Genomic DNA, 22,030 nt, shown 5'->3' with positions numbered 1-22,030 from the left:
AAGCAGGATACATGGAGCTCTGTTTGAATGAATTAATTAGTAGTTCTTGTAGATTCTTCATTACCCACCTCAGAAGCATTTTACTGTATTGCTTAGAGACGCATTGTCCACAACTTTCTTTCCTAATCTCTGGGGAGCATTCCTAACCAGAGCTTCTAGTTATTTAGCGCTTTTCTATTTTCAAACTCCAGAACTAACCCTTTCGGTACCTATTTTTAAGGCAAGATCCCAGGTGTAGATATATACTCCAGCTGAGCTAGAGAAACAGTCAGAACGGCCTCCTTCTTGTGGCCCATGCTGCTTATTGATGGCTGTCCCTCTGCTCCAACCTCCAAGTCCCCATCCGTCCCTGTCTCTGATTCTGTGCCCATAGCCAATGTGCTGCCTATCTACCTGGCTCTTAGCACCCTTTCCTCCCATCACCTCCAGGATGACTTTGTTCACCCATCTATCATTCCTTCTGTTGTAGCTTCACTTTCCCCTCTTCAATTCCTTTTCTCTGGCAGTTTAAAATCATGCTTTGTTTTTTTTTTTTTTTTTTTAAGATTTTATTTATTTATTTGAGAGAGAGAGAGTATGAGAAGGGGTGGGTCAGAGGGAGAAGCAGACTCCCTGCCAAGCAGGGAGCCCGATGCAGGACTTGATCCCGGGACTCCAGGATCATGACCTGAGCCAAAGGCAGTTGCTTTAGCAACTGAGCCACCCAGGTGCCCAAATCATGTTCTTTTCTTATTTCAAAACAAAACTGCATCCTATTGCAGTAGCTCCCACCTGTCCGCTGCCTTCACTACCATGAATAACTCCCCCAAACCATGAATGCCTCTCCCTTCTTTTCCCCACCCTCAATCCATTTCTCAGCTCATTTCTATTTGGCATCTGCCTTATCATTTTTGTCCCAATTCTTTCAAAGGTGACCAAAATGTTCACAACTGTTAAAGGCAAGGTTCTTTTTAAGACTCATGTCATAAGACCAGTCTGTTTCTGCTGTGCAACACTGCATACATTTATGGTTGGCCAGGCATGACTGACAGGTATACGTGCTAGAGAGTGGAAGCAGGCACAGTCTTTATACTGCAGGAGTTCAAGGTCTGATGGAGAGAGCCAGACAAGAAACCGAGAGGGAGAAATCTTCAGTCGTGGAGAGAACAAGGGAAGGAGTAGTTCTCTCTGCCAGGATAAGAGGGCTTCAGGGAGGAGGTGTAACCAGAACAGAGACACACAGGACCAGCAGGGGCTTTTCTTGGGAGAGGTACTGTGACAAATGCAGAGGCCCTACGGCTGCCTCAAGCATGGAACCCTCCCTCACCAGGTACTCCTTTCTTGCTCATCCCTGTTAGTGTAGCCATCTGCTTGACGGGTCTTGCCCTATTTACTCAAAACTCTTTCCTTGGGTTTCACCATTTCTAAGAGTCTGCTCGTAGAGTCTGTGCCCAAAGCCAGATTTCTGCAGATCTGGCTCCATCCCCTCCCCATCTTCCAGGGTAACTTCGTTCCCCCTTCTAAGTCCTATTGTTTTTACTTCTAATAGGATGTTCATCCCCTCCCAATTTTCTTAATGACTTTATCATTCTCCTAACCCTGTCATTCCCCTGATCAAAAAACCTTTCATGGCTGTCATCTGGCTCAAGGATAAAGCTAAGAGCCTTTTGAGATCTTCAAGGCCCCAAGCTGCCTCTCCAAGTTCATTCTTCATCTGTTTCCCTTCCTCCTATCCCACCTATCAACCCCAACCAAAGCCTCCCACCACCTAGACAATTCTGGCTTGCTGTAGTCTCTGTTTACCGGGGTCCGCTCCTCTCTCATCCAGGTTCATCTCAAGGGGCTCCTCCCAGAAGTCTCTCCCAATTATTTCACCCCTCCTCTGTCCAGTCTGAATTACTCCACTCTTCTAGAGGCATTCCCATAGCACTTTGTGAGGTAATGAGCTCTCAGTATTTATGTATGCATCTCTCAGTGGGTGTAGCTCCTTGTTGACCTGAGCTGTGTACACGAACTGCATCACACAGCCTTCCAAATACTCATACTAATACTAATACTCCTAAACTGTTCACTAAATAGAAGTTATTTCCAAAAAATCTATGCTTTTCTCTGGTATATGCTAAGAAACGGAAATTTCCTACCCACTGTAGAAAATCATTAGGTGAAACTTGGTCAAGAAAAAAACCAAGGTGATGGTAAACTAAGGTTGATACCAAGGTGATGGTAAACTAAGGTTGATACTTGCCTCTTGCACCCCGGAAAAGGACTCTGTAGTGTTTTTCTAATCGCTTGGCCATGTAGTTGGCATTTAATATAGCAATTTCTGTGGCCTGTTTAAGGCCCTTGCCTCCCATCATCTGCAACAGAGAGAGAAAGAGTCATCAACCACAGAATACGTAAAACTAATGGACACCAATCAAGGACACCCCCAAAAATCTGACTTACAAAGGAAGTCAGCTATCACTCTGGATTACAGATGGGTATAAAATCCCAACAAGGAGGTCTGCCAGTCTTATCTAAATAAATTCTCGGGGTGCCTGGGTGGCTCAGTGGCTTAATGCCTCTGCCTTCAGCTCAGGTCATGATCTCAGGGTCCTGAAATCGAGCCCCACATCGGGCTCTCTGCTCAGCAGGGAGCCTGCTTCCCCCTCTCTTTCTCTCTGCCTGCCTCTCTGCTTCCTTGTCATTTGTCTGTCAAATAAATAAATAAAATCTTTAAAAAATAAATAAATTCTCAATAAATTTTAGTTTTCTCCTTGGTACATGACTTTGTATTTCTTATGATAGTAACAAAGTAACAAAGCTTACAACAAGGTAAAATTGGCTGCTGACTGTGTTTTATCTAAGGAAGAAAAAAGAATGAGACTTTTTTTTTTTTTAAGATTTATTTATTTATTTATTTGACAGACAGAGATCACTAGTAGGCGGAGAGGCAGGCAGAGACAGAGAGAGGAGGAAGCAGGCTCCCCCCTGAGCAGAGAGCCTCATGCGGGGCTCAATCCCAGGACTCTGGGATCATGACCTGAGCCAAAGGCAGAGGCTTTAACTCACTGAGCCATCCAGGTGCCCCAGAACAAGAGACTCTTGATCACAAGAAATAAACTGAGAGTTGCTGGAGAAAAGGAAGGTGGAGGGATGGGGTAACTGGGTGATGGACATTGGGAGGGTATATGTTATAATGAGCACTGGGTGTTATCTACCTCTGAAACAAATAATATGTTAATTAGCTGAATTTAAATTTAAAAAAAAAAGAGGAAAAAGCATCTTAGATTACATGCACTTGGGAGAGCTTATGTTTGTTTACTATGAAATTGAAATGTCTTGGTAAATGCCAGAAATCTTGTGCGATCTTGACCTAAATCCCCCCTGAATCAATCTGTATGGTTTGTCTTACAGTTGTCCATACTCAGGGTCATTTACATGTTTAACAACAGCCAGAGTTGATATTATCCTTTTCTGATAGTTTCTAAATCCTTGTGGTTACACAGGGTGAACATTATCACCAGCAAAGAGCTTAAAATCAAGGTTGCACTCATTTTTATTGTTGACATTTTTTCCAGAATACCTCATGTATGATGGAGGCTTGGTATATATTAAATACATAATTAGTATCAAGCACATGAGAAAGCATCAAATAAAACAGTGACACCAATGTCCAAAGTAAGGAGAGGACCTATCTTGCCAAGCTGGACAAACAAGGGTTACTAGGGTGTAAGTCAGAACTGGGGTGGAAATCTAAAAATGGGTGGAATTTGGAGAGGCAAAAAGAAAGGGGAAGGAGCTCCAGATGTAAGAATGACAAAAACCATGGCAGCGTGGAAGTGAAGGCACAGGGCTGCAGTCTGGGGGGTTACTGTAGAGGTGGTGGGCTGTGACAATCCTCTTGTAAGATTCAAACCTTTGCTATGAAGAACTTGGATTTGGCTCAGCCAGTCAATGGCTCTCAACTCATGGGTCACCTGGAAAGTTTGATGACCCAACCCCTACCTCCTATATGCTGAATTTGATTCCCTCTGGGATGGGGCCTAGGCATGTGCATTTTGGGAAGAAGCCCCTAAGGATTCTGTGTAGGCTAATAAGACTGAGCAGTAAAGGCAAAAGGAAACCAGAAGATAATCTGGGCCATTAGGGGAATCCTGCTGTACTACAGAGTGTCCAAGATGGACTGAAGCAGGGAAAGAAGGTAGTTCTGGAGCCCAGGCAACAGCCTGAGATAAAGAGAGGGGTCAAGGTCAGAGGGGTAGTTTAAAACCCATTTTACTTATTTCATTTATAAAGGAGATTATAAATGTCTGGTATTCCTGGCATATGGCCAAACCAGACTTGGGACATTATTTTTTGTTATGTGGGAAATACTAACTCAAATATATCCATAATAAGTAATCCAGGTTTATAGGATCTCAGGACCAAAAGGAACCTGAGAATAAGATTCTGTTTGTAAAGAAGCAGACCTTTACTATGATTGTTGTTGTTGTTACTATTTGTAAAACTCGAATATCACTTTTAAAAGGAGGTTTTAGTCTCTGAGGTACAGAATGGTTGTCCCAGCTTCCCAGAAAGTTTTCATTAAGAATCATAAATGCCACACTGTTTCAGAGTAACAGCCAGCCCCAGAGAGCCATTCAACATGACTTGCATAGCTGAGTTTTGGAGTCTTATTTCACTAGAAGCCACTCTTCCTTTAAGGAGGGAAGCCAGTTTGGGAATGCTGCTTAATTAGCTGCCGAACAAGTGTTCCTACCCAATGCACAGCCTTGTCAGCCTAGAAGGTGGGCAAGCCCATTTGAACAAGAGCTGTATAAAATAAACTCTGGCTCTAGAGTTTTTTGGAGAAACACAAAGAAAGGAAAGCTGTTCTCTAACAAAGTCTAATTACCCCATAGAGTTATAGTTCCACAGGCTCTAAAGGGCAAAGAGCTTTGGGAAACTACCACATAAGCAAATTTCTGCTATTTTTTAGACTTATCTTCAAGGTACCTAAGAAATATAAAGCAATATGAGATTTATTCCTAAAGATTTACCCCAGGATTTCAACCAAGTGTAATAATTAGTACGTGCACTGTTTTTCACTTCCAAGAGGCTATACAAATCCTACAGGAAACTAAAATGACGTAGCCAGAACATCCATATGACTCATGGAACTTAACTTGGTCTAAAAAACATGTCTAGTTTCTGTGATGTTAAACCCACTATGAAAACCCAAAGGAAATAGCAATATGAAAAGAGAAGAAATAAATTTTTTTAAAAGATTTTATTTATTTATTTGACAGAGAGATCACAAGCAGGCAGAGAGGCAGGCAGAGAGAGAGAGAGGAGGAAGCAGGCTTCTCAGTGAGCAGAGAGCCCAATGTGGGGCTCGATCCCAGGACCCCGGGATCATGACCCGAGCCAAAGGCAGAGGCTTTAACCCACTGAGCCACCCAGGCACCCCGAGATGAAATAAAATTTATCTCATCTCTTTAAGAAGGTTTCTTCCACCTAAGTCAGCAATCTTAACTGAACCAAATCTCAGATCATGTATTTCTTCTTCTTCTTCTTCTTTTTTTTGTTTTAAAGATTTTATCTATTTATTTATTTGCGGGGGGAGGAGCAGAGGGAGAGACAATCTGTAGCAGACTCTAAGCTGAGTGCAGAGCCCCATGTGGGACTCGATCTCATAACCACAAGATCATGACCTGAGCTGAAACCAAGAGTTGGACACTTAAGCAACTGAGCTACCCAGACACCCCTGGATTTCTTCATTTTTAAGTCAAGAAGAAAGTCTTAGTTTCCCACCCACTTATCACATCCGCCGCCTGCCTAACACAGTCACAGGCCTTACCTTAATATAGGCCCACGAAATGGGCAAGATGGAACTGGAGCCCCATGGGGCTGCACTAACAGTACCCACAGGTCGGTCATCCTCACTTGGCTTTACTGAGATGATGGGATGACTGGGCAGGAAAGGGGCAAGATGCTTCTTCCTGTTATTTTTAAACACAAATTCAGAAGATATAATGAAAAGATCCAGACCAAACAAATAGGCAAGTGCTAAGCCCTCTCCAAAAGTTCCATTCCTAGTAGAGGAACTCAGAGTGGAGAGGACCCGACACTTGCTAAGAAACAGATGTTCAGGAAGTGTTCCTTCCTTCCTCCTCCTCACAAGCCATCAGTGTCCCAGTGGCTCACCAGAGAACTATGGCAGATGACTTGGCAGATAGGCAGCTGTGAAATAGCTTGCAATGAACTCACCAGGATGTGGGGACCTCCCAGCCCCACGCCCCACATTCTTTCCCGAGGCATCTAAGGGACAGAGAGTGCTGCTGAGAGGGAGCCCCATTGGGCCTAAACATCAGAGGCCAGCACCGAACATCACTATCCCACCTCCCCACAGCTGAGGTACTGAGACGACCCCACTAGTTACAATTAATAATAATCAAAAAGAAAAACAGGAAAAACCAAGAGGGCCAGGCTCCCAGCAACTGAAGTCTGGGCCCTTTGGTCCATTTTTGGAAAACTGAAGAAACTCAGGAAATGGCTACTCAGCATCATTTTCACAAGATGATTCAACTTCACAGTGTAAAAAGTTATCAAGAGCTACGAGACATTCCTTCAGTGTTATTCTGACCTCATCTAATTATTTCTAGTATTAAGGTCTGTTTCCCCTTCTGACTTCTCTCAGATGTAGTAAGAATCCAGCCTGCAAAGTGTTTAACACTTTACATCCAACTCACTTCTTTCTTTTTCTTTCTTTGTTGAGAACATCTAATTTCTACTCTCTTAGCAAATGTCAAATACAATACAATACAGTGTTATCAATGGTAATCAACATGTCTTACATGTTACACATCTCATAACTTAAAGTTTATACCCTTTACCAACCTCTCCCTACCCACCTCCTTGCTCCCCAGCCCCTGGCAAGCAATTTTTTCCTATGAGTTCTTTCTGTTATTGACAGATAATTCATTTTCAACCATCAGCTGATTTCTTTTTAAAAAAGAATGAATAAGAAGAAAAGCTTCTTGGAAATCTATTAAAGTCTAAGGGACACTTGCAGGTGCTAATATTCCAGTTCAGATACATAATGCCTCAGTAAACTCCCTATTCATTGCTGTTATAAACGGCTCTGTCTACACATGACTAGGAGCTGAGTGTGGCCAATCGAGCATTGTGGTTAATAAAATCTACTTATGCTCCTCTTTGGACATGTTCTTAATCACCCTTCTCACTGCTTCTCTCCCAGCCCCTACAAGCACACTAGATATGAAGGTGTCCATGACACTTGAAGACCTTGATGAGAAGAACAGCAAATTTGGGGGCATTCTTTCATTTTTAGTCTCTAAAACCTTCCCGAAACAAGCAGCCCAGAACTCACACACCGATGGGCCCCATGCCAGGGCCGCCTCCTCCATGGGGAATGCAGAAGGTCTTGTGAAGATTTAGGTGTGAGACATCAGACCCAAAATCTCCAGGACGACAGATTCCCACCTACCACAAAGGGAAAGAGCCAAAATCAAAAGTCAAGAGCTTGAAATGGTGCTCTGGAAAGGTGGCCATACTATTTACTGCAGCCTCTCCCTTTAGAGGAAAAGGCAGGCAGAGCTGTTCACAGAAATTTTCTCAATACTGGCCAAGTTCTGTAGTCAAAACCTCACATCCCACAGGCAGCCTGGCTTATAGTTTCTATGGAAACAGCAACTGACCATTTAGTCTAACTTAGATTTTAAAATGCAGATTTGAATATACAGTCAATTCCTAATTTCCCACCACAAGAGGGAGGAGAGGAAGCACCCTAAGCAAAAGAAAGGCAAGTACCTCCTTGCTGCACAAAGAGATTACTTTCACCCTAGCAACATTACCTCCCGCTGTCTGGTTGGCTTTGAGTAGCATGTACTTCGGGCATACCAGTGGAAGGGGATGGAAGGCCACCTGAGAGGATGCTAAGCCAAGGGCAAGGAAGGGAGGCTGACAGTTTTCCTGAGACCACCCTAAGACCAGCTACAACATTCAATAGGCCCTCCTGCCACTTTGGCATTAGGACTAATTTTCAATGTGGCTGAAGATGAAGCATGCATTAATGCTAGTGAAGCAACAGACAATCCCTGGACCACACTTACAGAAGCAATCAGACAGAAGTAAAGAAAAGCAGGAAGAATTTGAAATGGCTAAGTAAAACAAACCAAAATAAAAAATGAACAAAAAATAAAACCAACCCACAATCACAACAATAAACAATGACCAAGAAGTTAGGAAAACTCTGAAAGATCATGACATCCTCTGCTCCAATGCCCCTACAGCATTTGCTCAGGGGTGTATATTACACAGAGCCCGATCCAACCCTCCCTCCCTCTCTCACTCTAACACACACACATACACACACATCCCACATAAGTAATCAGGATTGGCCTTCAGGGACAGAACTCTTCAGCCACTTTACACTGAAAAAGTTGAAGCCAGATTAATGGCTTGTTCATTGTCAAGGGATACTGTGAGAGATCAACATCCAGAGTGGCCAGAACTTGGGTCTGAACTCCCATGGGCAGGGAGTCAAGTGACCTTCTTACCAGTAGTACCCCGAGAGAGATCCCAACTTCTGATGAACTAAGGACATTCAGTTCATTCCCTGTATCCTGTTGCTCTCTTCATCTCCTCCCCAACCTCCAATATCACCTCCTTTAAAACTAACCTCAGAGAAATTGAAGCACTTTGCTTGAAATTGGCAATAAACAAAGTCAACCACAGTTCTGAATTCAGTATCATGTTTTAAGATAATTGTCAAGAAGTCAGAGGAAAAAATATTTTTCTGATTTACAGGCAGTCCCTCTTTGTGTTGCCTACCTGTGCATTCATATTTGCCCCATCTAGATAGACCTGTCCTCCATGTTGGTGGATCAGGTCACACACGTCACCAATGTTCTCTTCAAACACTCCATTGGTGGATGGGTATGTAATCATGATCGCTGCCAGGTTCTCCTTGTGTTTATCCACCTGTGGGATAGAAAAGAGCAGAGGGAGACAAAGGAGGATATGTTTATTGGCCAAACTCTTTCTTTTTACTTTACAGAATTAGGAAAGATGAATTCTTGGACTTTCCATTTCTGGAATTTTCTCAAAGTACCATGGCAATAACAATTCACAGCCATTAGTCTTTTCTTAAGTCATTCCAAAGAAATAACAAAATGCCTTTAGGTTAGGTCTCCAAGATCAAGACCTAAAAGACTATTAGAAAGATTTGGGCGGGGGTGGGGGGCGCGGGGGCGGGTGGCGCCTGGGTGGCTTAGTTGGTTAAGCAACTGCCTTCAGCTCAGGTCATGATCCTGGAGTTCCGGGATTGAGTCCCATGTCAGGGACTCAGCAGGGGGTCTGCTTCTCCCTCTGACCCTCCTTCTCATGTGCTCCCTCTCTCTCTCTCTCTCTCAAATAAATAAATAAAATATTTTTAAAAAAAGAAAGATTTTGGGGTATTTTAGGCTCAACTCCCCTAGGTTTTCCTTGGTTTTAGTCATCTGAATAATTATTTCAGATCTTTTTGGTTCCAGACATGTCTGTTCTACAGTTAATCTCTCTCTGCTCATCTTGCCATATCCACCCCTATTCCATTTCCCTCTCATTCTGTTCAAATTAGAATTCCCATAAGGAGTGTCCTGCTCTGATAAAATAGAAATCTCCCTCACATTTCCTTTTTACAGAAAGCAAACACATATAAAAAGCACATTCCTGTTGTTCTGGCCAGTGAGTCAGAGTGTGCTTATGCGGAAATGAAAAAAAAATTTTTTTTAAAGGTCATATCCTATATTGGGGAAACTTAGTAATTACAACTACTACCCCAAAATATCTGTTGGTATAAACTTTGTGGGGCTCTGGAAGGGGGATGGATGGGAGAGACAAGCGGTGCTGTATGTTTTCAGTTTCCTCTGAAGGCAGTTACATGAAGTTCTCAGTCTCCATGCCTAGTAATGCTGGCAAAATCACATTGCTATTCAACTGATTTCCTTCCTTCTTAAAGATGCAGCCTCCAGTCCACCAGTGGAAAGCAGATATAGTTGCTAGGCAACCTCTTCCTGGAGGTTGGGAGGTTGGGAGTGGGGGTTGATGTTGCAGGAAGGAGATGGAATGCTGCCCGAATTTCAGCAGGTAATGGCTGGGACAGTCACACACATTTGCAAAATCTACATTTATGTTTTAATTCCCAACACAAAGATTGAGAATAAACTGTGACCGCTAGTTTGATTATTAATGGGGAAAACAGGTGAAGGTTGGGCAGGAAGGAGGAGGCAGGCAGGCCCTGCAAGGAGTCGGCCTTACTATCACCATGAATAATTCATTCAGTTTCTTACATATGCATTAAGAGGATGGGATTTCAGTTTAAAGGACCTTCTCCCGGTTAGTGAAGGAAGAAGTAGACTATGTTCAGTTATATTATAGACCAAAAATGTGACTGTTGCTTTTTATTTTTCTAATGGAGATGGTTAGGTTTTCTGATTTTACACCATTTTATCCAGACCCATTCAGAGGAGGAACTGCAGTCTTTTAATTAGAATGCAAAGAAAGAGAACATTGATATAAACCATCCAGTCCCTTCTCCCCACCATCTCTTCCCAACCCAGACCTCGCCCATCTGTTTAGTGGAAGATGGGTACCATGGCCTTGAGGTGAGCTGTGTCAATATTCCCGTATTTATCCACCTCCACAGGCTGAATCTTCATGCCTGCCATGTGAGCACTTGCAGGATTGGTCCCATGTGCTGATTTTGGAATAAGGCAAACCTTAGGAATGAAAAGGAAGGAGAAAAAATCATCACCAGGCTACTCATGGCAGAAAAGTCCTACAAATGCTTGAAATACAGATTAAATCGGCACCACATGCTTTATTTAAACTGGTCACTACTGCCTTAAAATCTGCTATGATTTCAGTATTATTGTAGTGTAAAACAATGTCCAAAAGAGGAGTCTGCCTTTGAATCCACAAATACTGCTCTTTAAAGACTCGTGTTAATATTAGTACTCTCTTCCCTTATCTCAGCATAGCAAAAACCAGACACAGGCTTACTGTGACCTTGTCACAGTTATAACATGTAGAAAGAAGGCATCTTATAAGAACATGGGGCTGGAAGTTAAACCCTAGGACCCAAGTGCCCAAATCACAGCTTCAGTGCTTGGCATGGCTTTGCTGAGATCCAGGAGAGATGACAATGGCAGAGATAATTCCAAGGTCTTCCGGTGCTGATACATCAGTTATGTCAGTATTTACTGGATCCTTAATCTGTGCAATGAATTGTTAGTTGTCACACAAATCATAAGGTGAGAATGAAAGCATGTCATGTGTTCATAGACAATGCTAGCAAATGTATAAACAGGGGCCACAGGAACTCAGAATAAAGGGGTGTCAATTCAAGCAGAAAAAGGAAAGGGAAAGGGTTTCCAGAGTTAGAGCCCAAGCTAGCCTTTAAAGATGAGCTGAATTCTTACAGAAGGTGGATGGTGGGTACAATTTTAGAATTCCCAGATTTAAATAATTTTCATTTCCTCCTACAAATCACATGGTCACAAGCAAACATATCCTTGGGTAGATGTGATGACGCTGCACTACAGGAAGGTGCATCAAAGAGTTTTTCCCAACGGAAAGCAGCAGGAGAAGCAATGATCACCCTAAAAATAATCCTCCTGTTTCTAAATCCCAGAATCATCACTGCAACCCCTTGAAGAGAAATGGATGGGCATTACAGAAACGCACTTATGAAGGGGAAACTTGGCTTACAGCTGTTTCCTCAAAAACATCAAAGCTGTCTACTGAAGAAAAACGTGCATACACAAAGGCAAACTGTCACTTTTCTGTTGACAGAGCATTTGTGCCTCTTTTGAATGGTTACTGGTCTCACACTGATTATGCAGGGTGTCCTCAAATCCTTTTTCTAGTTTAAATGATTCCCTACTGTATTGACTTTCTTTCTCAACCAAAGTCACTTGTCCATTCCTATGAAGTATTTTTATTCTATCACAGAATCTTTGGATAAAAGGACACCTTCTGGGCAGAACATTGATCAAGAAGGAAAAGGCAAATATGAAAAATTAATATAGTCAACATATTCAAGTTAAAATTTTTTGAATAAATATAAAATATTGATTAAAGGCCTAAATTAAGAATTTGTACCAGCAAAGTTCTGCTGAAAAAAAAAATATTCAAGGTAAAAATGTCAACTGTCCTGTGGTAAGCTGAATAATGGATCCCCTAAAATGTCCAGACCTGATCCCCAGAATCTGTGGATGTTATCTCAGGGCAAAATGGACTTTGTGACTGATTAGATCAGGTTCTTCAGAGGAGAAATTATGGATCTTGAAATCTGGGTTATCAGTTGGGCCCTAAGTATATTCCCTAGTATTCTCAGCAGAGAGAGGTTTGACTACGAAGTAAGGAGAAAATTTCATGAATGAATGGGAGGATGGAGAGATGGCAGGAAGGGGCCCCAAGCCAAGGAATGCAGGAGGCCTCCAGAGAGGCAAAGAAACAGATTCTCTCCTGAATCCTCCAAAAGGAGGTAGCCTTGCCAACACCTTGACTTCAATTTTAGTCTCCTGGACTCCGTAAGTGAGAAAATAATTTTTTGTTTTTTTCAAGTTACTAAGTTTATGAGGATTTCTTACAGCCGCCACAGGAAACTAACACATATCCTGACATAAGGCTGCAGAAAGAAAAAAGTTTCAGCGGTTTTGTCAATGATCATTTATATGTTGCTGTTATATATTTCTGGTTTTCTCTGTGGAAACAGGAAACTTTTTTAATAATTTTAGGGGGGGGGATTTTTAATGGTCATTTTCTCTCACTTTAAAATTATGGGGTCACAAGGAACATAGGAATAACAGGACCCAGATTTGATGCTTTAGTTTATATAAAACATTCCTCTTTGGTGCATTCATGCCCATTTAGGTGGATGCCATGTTTTTCAAATACCCCAATGTACCTGGCATAGACCCAACCTAGAGCTCATCCTCTAACACTTGCTGAATGAGTGAGGGATTAAGGAGCAGTGTTCCTTTATAAGGGAAATAAATTTCTTTTCACTAGTAAAATCTAACAACCAAAGTCTACTGTTTCATCTCAGGCAGTTGGGAAGCGAAAATACTCCCATATACATTTGTGAGTAGGGAGTGGTTTTTGGTGTTTTCTAGGGGTTAATGTTTTCCCTTTGTATAAGAATCTCATCTCTGATTAGCAAATCTAAGTTAATATTTGACTAGCAAATTGAATTATTAATTATAAAGGGCTTTGGAGAGTGCTTGGTAAGTATTTGTTAAATAAATTTATATTCCCCCAAATTAAACTGGTAAATCAGGAACTTGGCTGTTGCATTTTAGGAACCTCTGAAATTTAACCTAAGAGCAAATGTGAAAATAACTACCCAACAGCTTGAAATAAGAGAACCATCAGGAACCTGGGAGGTTCTGAGGCACATGATTTCCCCATACTCCTTTTCAAAAAGAAGGATATATTTTACTGGATTCCATTAGAGTCTATCGTGCAGTAGCAGCTGCCTTGGATTTCTCTGATGTGGAAAAATCCTTGATTATTTGAGCAGTAAGTCATTTTCTTCTTTTCCAACTGGAAACATTGGCTTTAATTAAAATCTTTAATCTAGAAAGGATGTTAACATTTCCAAACTTAAGACTTCTATATTTCTATAAGTTCTGAGTGGCCTTCCCTGCCTCTCCCTCCCAGAGCCCTCCCCAAACTGCTGCACCTAGCTCCCCTCTGTCTTTCAGAATGGAACAAGGACACAGGGTGATAATAGTGTAGACAATGGTGAGAGAAGAAATGTCACACACAGGACAGAGAGAGAAGGAAGGACTGAAAAATACATAGAGAGGAAAGCACAAGAAAGAAATCTATGAGTCTAAGATCTCTGCCCAGGGGCAATCAGAAGTTCTTCCATCCTTTCTCCTTGACCTTTCTGGTTTGGTCCCCAACTCCGGAACATTCACAGATTCTTCCTGGTGTCACACTGGAGAACTAGGAAACAACGAGGGGTGGGAAGCATCACGAAGTAGACAGAAAGTGTATGTTAGCTGGCTCTTAGTTATTAGAAGGTAGGCTCATCGCTTGCCTTCCATAAGCACCAGAGTGTAGATCTCTGAGGCCTCTCTATAAAGCCTCTGGGAAGGAGGGGGGTGAGACAAAGGAGGCAACGTGGTCACACTGGACGAATGGATCCCTTTCCAGGATTCCCAGATATCTTGTGATTGAAAAGTTTAACAAGGGGGAGTTCTAGTGGCTATCTCTGTCTGAGGAAGCCACAGAGGAAAAACAGATGGGGGACTTTTAATGTCAGTCACATGGCATCCTTTCCCTGAACAACAGGAGCTTCAGTATTTCCTTTATGATGCTAAAGAATAATAGTAGTTCTAAACTAACCCTTGCTTAGAAAATTAAAGAATTCAGGGTACCTGGGTGGCTCAGTAGGTTAAGCGTTTGCTGTCCCAGGGTCTTGGATTGAGTCCCACATCAGTCCCTGCTTCTCCCTGTCCCCCTCCCCCTGATTATGCTCTCTCCCTCCTTGTCAAATAAATAAAATCTTTTTAAAGGAAGAAAAAAAGAAAATGAGAGAATTCAAAACCACTAGAGAACCCAAGTGAAAAAAACCAAACTGGACTATGTCTATCTGAGTTATGACTTGATGTAACTCTGGACTGGTACACACAGTACCTTGTATATGGCCAGTATTGAATAATTACTCAATTAATGAACGTCCTCTTTTTCAAAATTCTTTAAAAATCAGTTCTACTTACTGCCCAACTAGGGTAAAGGCCTGGGAAAACACATCTGTGGAATCAGGATAAACAAATCAGGATAAAGAAAATGTTCTTTCTTCCCTCCTTTTTTGAAGGAGAGGTGAAACGCTTTTTAGAACCTTCATTGCAAAATACAGGCAACTAGCCATGAATAATCTAGTTTTAATAAAAACAGAAATGGGCTGAGATTGGGCCACTACCTACGGTATCCCACTTACTTGGGCAGCCAGAATAAGCCTGGCACCCTTTTCTCTAACTCTCCTGAGATGGGCAGTCACTTTTGTCCTGCTCCCAACCCCTACCCATTGCTCCCTCTAAGAGGGAGCTCAGTTTACAGCTCATGTGGACAGCCCATGTTTACAACTCAGTGGAAGTTCTAGCTTAGTGCTGGTCATCATCAAAATGAAGACCTCCCTAAAACACAGTTCCTTTTACCACACTTGGAAGCAAAGTTCAGATAACTGCTACAAGCACTGCCTCTGGGCATTAGTGGAGTCCAGTCAAGCCCTCTAGCACCTCTGCCAGTCCCTATACAGGCTCTAAGAGCAATCTGGACCCTAGAGACTAGACTCTCATACTCAAAGCAAAAACTGAAGCAGAACCATGAATTCTGCTCCATGTCTTCTTCTGCTGCTTAGAAATGACAATTCTCAATAGGGAATTTACTTATTCAGTAAATACTTAATTAAAAATTTATTTATGGGGTGCTTGGGTGGGTCGGTCAGTTAAATTTCGGTTCAGTTCATGATCTTGGGGTCATGGGATCGAGTTCCATGTTGGGTTCTGTGCTGGACATGGAACCTGTTCAGGATTCTCTCTCCCTCTCCCCATACTTTTTTAAGCAATGTCTACATCCAACGTGGGGCTCGAACTCACAACTCTGAGATTAAGAGTCACATGGTCCGAGGCACAGGGGTAGCTCAGTCAGTTAAGCATTTGCCTTTGGCTCGGGTCATGGTCCCAGGGTCCTGGGATCAAGCCCTGCATTGGGCTCCCTGCTCAGTGGGAAGTCTGCTTCTCCCTCTCCCACTCCCCCTGCTTGTGTTCCCCTCTGTCTCTGTCAAATAAATAAATAAAATCCTTAAAAAAAAAAAAGAGTCACATGCTCCATCAACTGAGCCAACCAGGTACCCCTTAATAAAAATTTTTTTTTTTAATACAGAAAGCAGAATTGTGCCTAGTCACAGTAGGAGTTACAGAACAATTAAAGGTTGGTCTCTGCTCTTTGTCCAGGCCTAAGACCTGGAATTGTAACATTCCTGTCTTTTCCTTCCTTTGCTTCCAGGAGAGTTAGAGAAAAGGGTGTCAGGCTTGTTCTGGCTACCCAAGTAAGTGGGGTATAGTAGATGGTGGCCCAATCTCAGTCCATTTCTGGTTTTATTAAAATGAGAAGATTGTTTATGACTAGTTAGTTGCCTATATTTTGCAATGAAGAATCTAAAAACTGGCTGACTTTTACACACTGGGTTTGAGCAAAAACCTTTATTCCAAATGTTTTCCCTTAAAATGGTCCCGTGAAATATCCTGGGGTAAGGACCGTAATGGCCAGTTCAAAGAAATCTGTTCCTTGATTGTATGTTCCCTAGCTGCTTACAAGAAGGTTCAGAGGGAGTGTACCACAGAACAAAGAGGATGCTGAGAGTTGGACCCACTGCCACCCGGTGTTAAGCAACCACCACTTTGTCCATACTCACGGTCCTGTGTCCCTCTCCTTTCCCATCGAAGTAAGCTCGGATAGTGGCCAGCCCAGCATACTCCCCCTGGGCTCCGCTGCAAAGATAAGAAGAGGGTCAGGGCTTTGGGCCTCTTTGTTTTCATTTACTCATTCAATAATCACTGGGCATGGGTGGCATGTTCACCAACATGCGACCTAAAGACATTACCCAACACCATTGAAAGTTCACCGAGGATCGCTGCACCAGCCTAAAAGTTCTTGAACAACCATAGAATGGGTCTTGGTCTTTGTTCTAAAGCTTACCCACTGCTACTCAGAGATGATCCTTTCAAGCCCTGCTTGGGACCATGCACCTAAGATTTCATTTATCATAGAAAATTTCAAAATTATACAAAAATAGAAGAATATAAGGAACTGCCATGTACATATCACCCAGCTTTAACAATTCTCAGATACAGTCAATCTTTTTCCAACCATATCCCTCACTACCCCCCTTACTCTGAACTAGATTATTATTTAAGTAGGCTCCATGCCCAACACTGGGCTTGAACTCACAATCCTGAGATCAAGAGTTCCTTGCTATGGACTAAGCCAGCCAGGCACTGTGAACCATGTTATTTTGAGGCAAAATACAAGCATCGTATCATTTTATCAATTCAAATTTCACTGTTTATCTTTCAAAGATAACAACTGTTTTTTAAAATACAGTTACAGAGGCATCTGGGTAGCATAGTCAGCTGGGCATCCAACTCTTGGTTTCAGCTCAGGTCTCATCTCAGGGTTGTAAGAGCAAACCCGCCATTGGGCTTCATGCTCAGCATAGCGTCTGCTTGGGTTTCTCTCTCCCTCTCATTCTGTCTCTCCCCTCCACATGTATGCTCGCTCTCTCTCTCTCTCTCTCTCTCTCGCTTTCTCTCTAAAATAAAGAAGGGCATGTAATGTAATGAATTATATAAGACTGATAAATTACTGACCTCTACCTCTGAAACTAGTAATATACTATATGTTAATTAATTGAATTTAAATAAAAAAATTAAAATAATAGGGTGGCTGGGTCAGTCAGTGTCAGTCAGTTAAGTGTCTGCCTTCAGTTCAGGTCATTGATCCCAGGGTCCTGGCATCCAGCCCTGCATCAGGCTTCCCGCTCAGTAGGGAGCTTGCTTCTTCCTCTCCCTCTGCCTGCCACTCTCCCTGCTTATGTGCTCATTCTCTCTTTCTCTCTCTCTCTGTCAAATAAATAAAAGCTTTAAAAAATAAAAATAAATAAAGAATAAAAATAAAACAAAATCTTCAAAAATATATATAGGTAACTACAAGTATTACACCTAAAACCACAATTTCTCAATACCACAGCATTTTTAGCCAGTGATCAGATTACCCCAAAGGAACTATGCACTTTGAATGTTTCAGCATTCCCTTTAGTCTTTCCCAGGCCCCTCATCCATGAGGTTGCTAGGCTGGCCATACCCAACTAAGCAGTCCTGGAAGGCACTACTTTCGGAGCACACTTAATGACTAACAGTCCAGTGAGTGATGCTGATTCAATCATAAACTGTTACTTAATGTTCTCAGTAATCTCTGCAGGAAAGAAAGGGAAGTGAGTAATAGGTTTTTAAATCCCATTCAAATGCGTATTTCCTCTATTTTGCAAAATTATATCATTCTTTAACTCTGTAGAAAGCCAAGTGGCTTTGGCATTCATCCTTTCTAATCACCCCACAATATTGAGATCATACTCTAAAAACACAAGGCTTAAGGACAAACTAGATTAACTTTTATTTATAAACCAAAAGCTAAAATTTTGAGTACTGGAATATTTTTCAAGAGAACACAAGGATCGAACTAGTTGGATTTGAAACGTTTGCAAACTATTGTGGAACACTGATCATCTGGTGTCAGGAGACAGAAGAATTGAGGACTTAGGGGAGGACATAGAACAGGGAAGCATCTGGGGTGAAAGGCCTGGAGTGTAGCTGGAGGAAGTGAAGGGAAGTGGTGATTTGCAGAGCAATTAAAATCGAGGAGATGAACTAAGTAACGGTAATAAGTATAAACTGCTCCATTAACCAAGCATGTCCTAGTTATCAGGCAGAGTGCACAAAGGAAGCACTGGGAAATGGTAGCCCTTGTGGTGGTTGCCACCAAGCATTTTTCATCATCTTATTTAATCGTCCCAATACTCCCATGAAGTAGGTACCATTGCTCCTATTTTGCATGACAAGAAACTGAGGTCTGAGTATTACATGCCCAATGGCCCATAGTGGCAGATTTTACATTTCATACCACTTGGCCTCTCAAGGAGGCTCATGATTCCTGGGTAAGCTGTGCTACTCCTTAGAGTATGCTGTGCTTCCCAAAGGAGTCAGAGTTATGGTTTTCCTTCATAGAAGTGATAGAATGAGGAGGTTTAACTAACGTAAAAGAACACCTGTCCCTGTAAGACTGGGGCACCCAGCTCCTCATTGCTTAGTTTTAATAAAAACTCGGCTCTGCTTGCTTCTAGGGAGGGAGGCAGACGCCAGCCTTCCACTTTCCTGGCTTTGGAAAAATAGTTGTAGTTCACACAATGTTTTTATTTTGGGAGCAGAAAAATGAATATGCTTCAGCAAACCACCCACACCCCTAATTATTTAGCCTCTATGTGCCTCTGTATTCTCATCTTTAAAATAGGGATAATAAATTGCACCCATATGCACTCAGAGTATTTTGCTCACTCTTCTGTTAATACAATCCTATACATGTGCTGTACATTGAAAATGGTTATAGAGCTCACATTTATTTTGTGTGCCTGTCTTGTCTCAGAGTGTAAACTTTGAGAGTAGGATCTGGGTCTCAGAATACATAGAACTACTAGTACTCTGCATGGAGTAGCTCTGCAATAAATGCTGAATAAATTTGTTCAAAATTGAGTTCCCATCTCCAGCCTAGGCAGTCAACACTGTCATCCTTTCTTCCATGGAAAGGGGCCTCAACAAATGGCCATGTGTTTTTCTCACAACTTCTGTTCATCTTGTTTTGTTGTAGAGCCAAAGTATTCAGACCAAGAATGAAAGAGACTGGAACTATGAGCTGGCAATCTAAGAGAAAGGAAATATGCTAAAGACTTCATCATAAATGCTGGATGCAGGGGCGCCTGGGTGGCTCAGTGGGTTGAAGCCTCTGCCTTCGGCTCAGGTCATGGTCCCAGGGTCCTGGGATCGAGCCCCGCATTGGGCTCTCTGCTCAGCAAGGAGCCTGCTTCCCTTCTTCTCTGTCTGCCTCTCTGCCTACTTGTGATCTCTCTCTCTGTCGAATGAATAGGTAAAATCTTAAAAAAAAAAAAATGCTGGATGCAGCAACTCAAAAAATGCAAAATATATGTTCTAAAGGCCACATAAACCTTATTACTGCGGTTCTATTAAAGTAAGGGGAATTTAAAAAAAAAAAAAAGAAGAAGAAGAAAAAGAAAGTAGGAGCTATTAGTGCCACCTGTTGGTGGAAAAGTATTATGAAAAGTAACGGCTTGGCTCCAAAACCCATATTGAAAGTGTATCAGAAAACTGCATGGGGAGTAGCAGCAAGGATAGCGGTTTTCTGACATCTTTTAAATTGGAAGTCATTGGTGGCTTGGACCTGCAGAGCTGGCAACAGAAAGGAGGACAGCAGTGGGTGGGGAACCTCAGACCCACAGATCACCGGCTCAAACTGTCTTAGAAAAGTGAGCCAAGTGAGCATAGGCATAAACTGTCTTAGAAAAACAAAGTCCTGGGGCGCCTGGTTGGCTCAATGGGTTAAGCCTCTGCTTTCAGCTCAGGTCATGATCCCAGGGTTCTTCTGGGAGCCCTGCATCGGGCTCTCAGCTCAGCAGGGAGCCTGCTTTCCTTCCTCTCTCTCTGCCTGCCTCTCTGCCTACTTGTGATCTCTGTCTGTCAAGTAAATAAAAAAAAAAAAAAAGAAAGAAAGAAAAACAAGGTCCTTCAGTCATTGCATTTATTCAGGCTGATGAAAGAACTGCTACATATTATACTGCTTAATACAGAATGAGTGAAATCTAGCAGATGACTTCCTGCAAAACCCAGACTCACTCTATAGACTAGAAGTCCCACAAGGAGAAAATAAGATGGAGTTGATTGAATTCCACAGTTTTTTAATGATTTAACATGGACTCTATTAGTATCAGTGCAGCATCCTCAAGACAATTTCAGGCAGCTACTCAATGTGAATTTATCATAAAGGGGAAGGGGGTGGGGAATCTGAAGATGACACGATAGGGCCAGGGTGATAGTTCAGCTCTTTTGCCAAGACTACACAAGAGCTTAAGGACACAATAAATGTCAAAGATTTTTATCAGTTTACCTTTACCTTTGCTAAAAACCCTGGGCAAAAGGTTGGAATTTAGAAATACTACAGCTTAGTTATATCTGGAAGGGTTACATTTTTAGATATTGGAACAAATTTTTATTGGACCCTTAAACAAGATCAATCCCAAGGGAAAGTTAGAGACTTCTGCTAGATGTTAGAAACATGACAGCAAATGATTTGTCTATATATGATGAAGAAACATAGCGTGCTCTTATAGACTATGTGAAACATGCATGGCCAGTGGTCACAGGTGGAAAGCTGAGCACTTCCTAAGCACAGAACTAATGATGGATTAAGATTATGAATGAACTGCATCCTGTAAAGAAGGAATTTTGGTCAGTTACTGTGTATATTTATCACTGATTACAGAAGTAATCTTTGACAAGTCATGAAAAAAACTCCTCAATCTGCTTAAAGAATATGGTGGCTGACATTACAGACACCACAGAAATTCCTCAGGAGTTCGTTGCTTTGGAATATTTAGAGACATTATTAAAGCTGCTATTTTTAAAGATTTTATTTATTTGTTTGTCAGACAGAAATTACAAGTAGGCAGAGAGAGAAATAGGAGGATGCAGGCCCCCTGCTGAGCAGAGAGCCCGATGCGGGGCTCAATCCCAGGGCCCTGAGATCATGACCTGAGCTGAAGGCAGAGGCTTAACCCACTGAGCCACCCAGGCACCCCTAAACTGCTATTTTTATTTTTTTATTGTATTTTTTTAAAGATGTATTTATTTATTTGATAGGCAGAGATCACAAGTAGGCTGAAAGGCAGGCAGAAGAGAGAGGAGGAAGCAGGCTCCTCGCTGAGCAGAGAGCCCGATGTGGGGCTCGATCCCAGAACCCTGGGATCATGACCTGAGCCGAAAGCAGAGGCTTTAACCCACTGAGCCACCCAGGCGCCCCTAAACTGCTATTTTTAAAAGAAATGTTTCATGGTTTTTATATTTATACATAGAACACATTTTATAAGACTACAGAATATGATAATTCACGATTTAAGGTAACCCCAGTAGTCACCAAAAGTCTTACTGAATTATACTGCAACTGTACTAAGAAAACAGTATTTATGTTCTCTAGGAGGATACTGTATTTCTACTAATCAAAAGCAGCTAAAAATGTGCCCTCAAGAAAATGATCTGTTATGGATTCTACCATTTTAAAATTCGGTGTCAGTAATTTAAGATTCATATTTTTTTTTTCAATTATTGAGTACCTAGATTTACCAGATCTGTTCCTATCTTAATTTTCTCTAGATATTCTTACAGAAATG

At 41.9% G+C, this 22,030-nt stretch overlaps 1 protein-coding gene across 2 annotated transcripts in view; it reads right to left on the bottom strand.

Moving 5' to 3' along the window:
• Positions 1–22,030, bottom strand: part of GLDC (glycine decarboxylase) — a 95,465-nt gene that overhangs the window by 13,783 nt on the left and 59,652 nt on the right. For both annotated transcript variants that reach the window (XM_045069852.1, XM_004778697.3), the window contains exons 16-21: positions 16,436–16,511; positions 10,599–10,724; positions 8,797–8,946; positions 7,334–7,446; positions 5,801–5,942; positions 2,225–2,336 (exon numbers count right to left, since the gene is read on the bottom strand). In XM_045069852.1, the coding sequence (XP_044925787.1) occupies positions 2,225–2,336; positions 5,801–5,942; positions 7,334–7,446; positions 8,797–8,946; positions 10,599–10,724; positions 16,436–16,511 (719 nt within the window). The remainder of the gene's footprint in view (positions 1–2,224; positions 2,337–5,800; positions 5,943–7,333; positions 7,447–8,796; positions 8,947–10,598; positions 10,725–16,435; positions 16,512–22,030) is intronic.

This window comes from Mustela putorius, unplaced genomic scaffold, assembly GCF_011764305.1.
Source record: "Mustela putorius furo isolate JIRA1106 unplaced genomic scaffold, ASM1176430v1.1 tig00003944_pilon_pilon_pilon, whole genome shotgun sequence".
NCBI lineage: Eukaryota > Metazoa > Chordata > Mammalia > Carnivora > Mustelidae > Mustela > Mustela putorius.
Note: the sequence above shows the minus strand (reverse complement) of the source record. Positions and strands in the feature narration are given on the sequence as shown.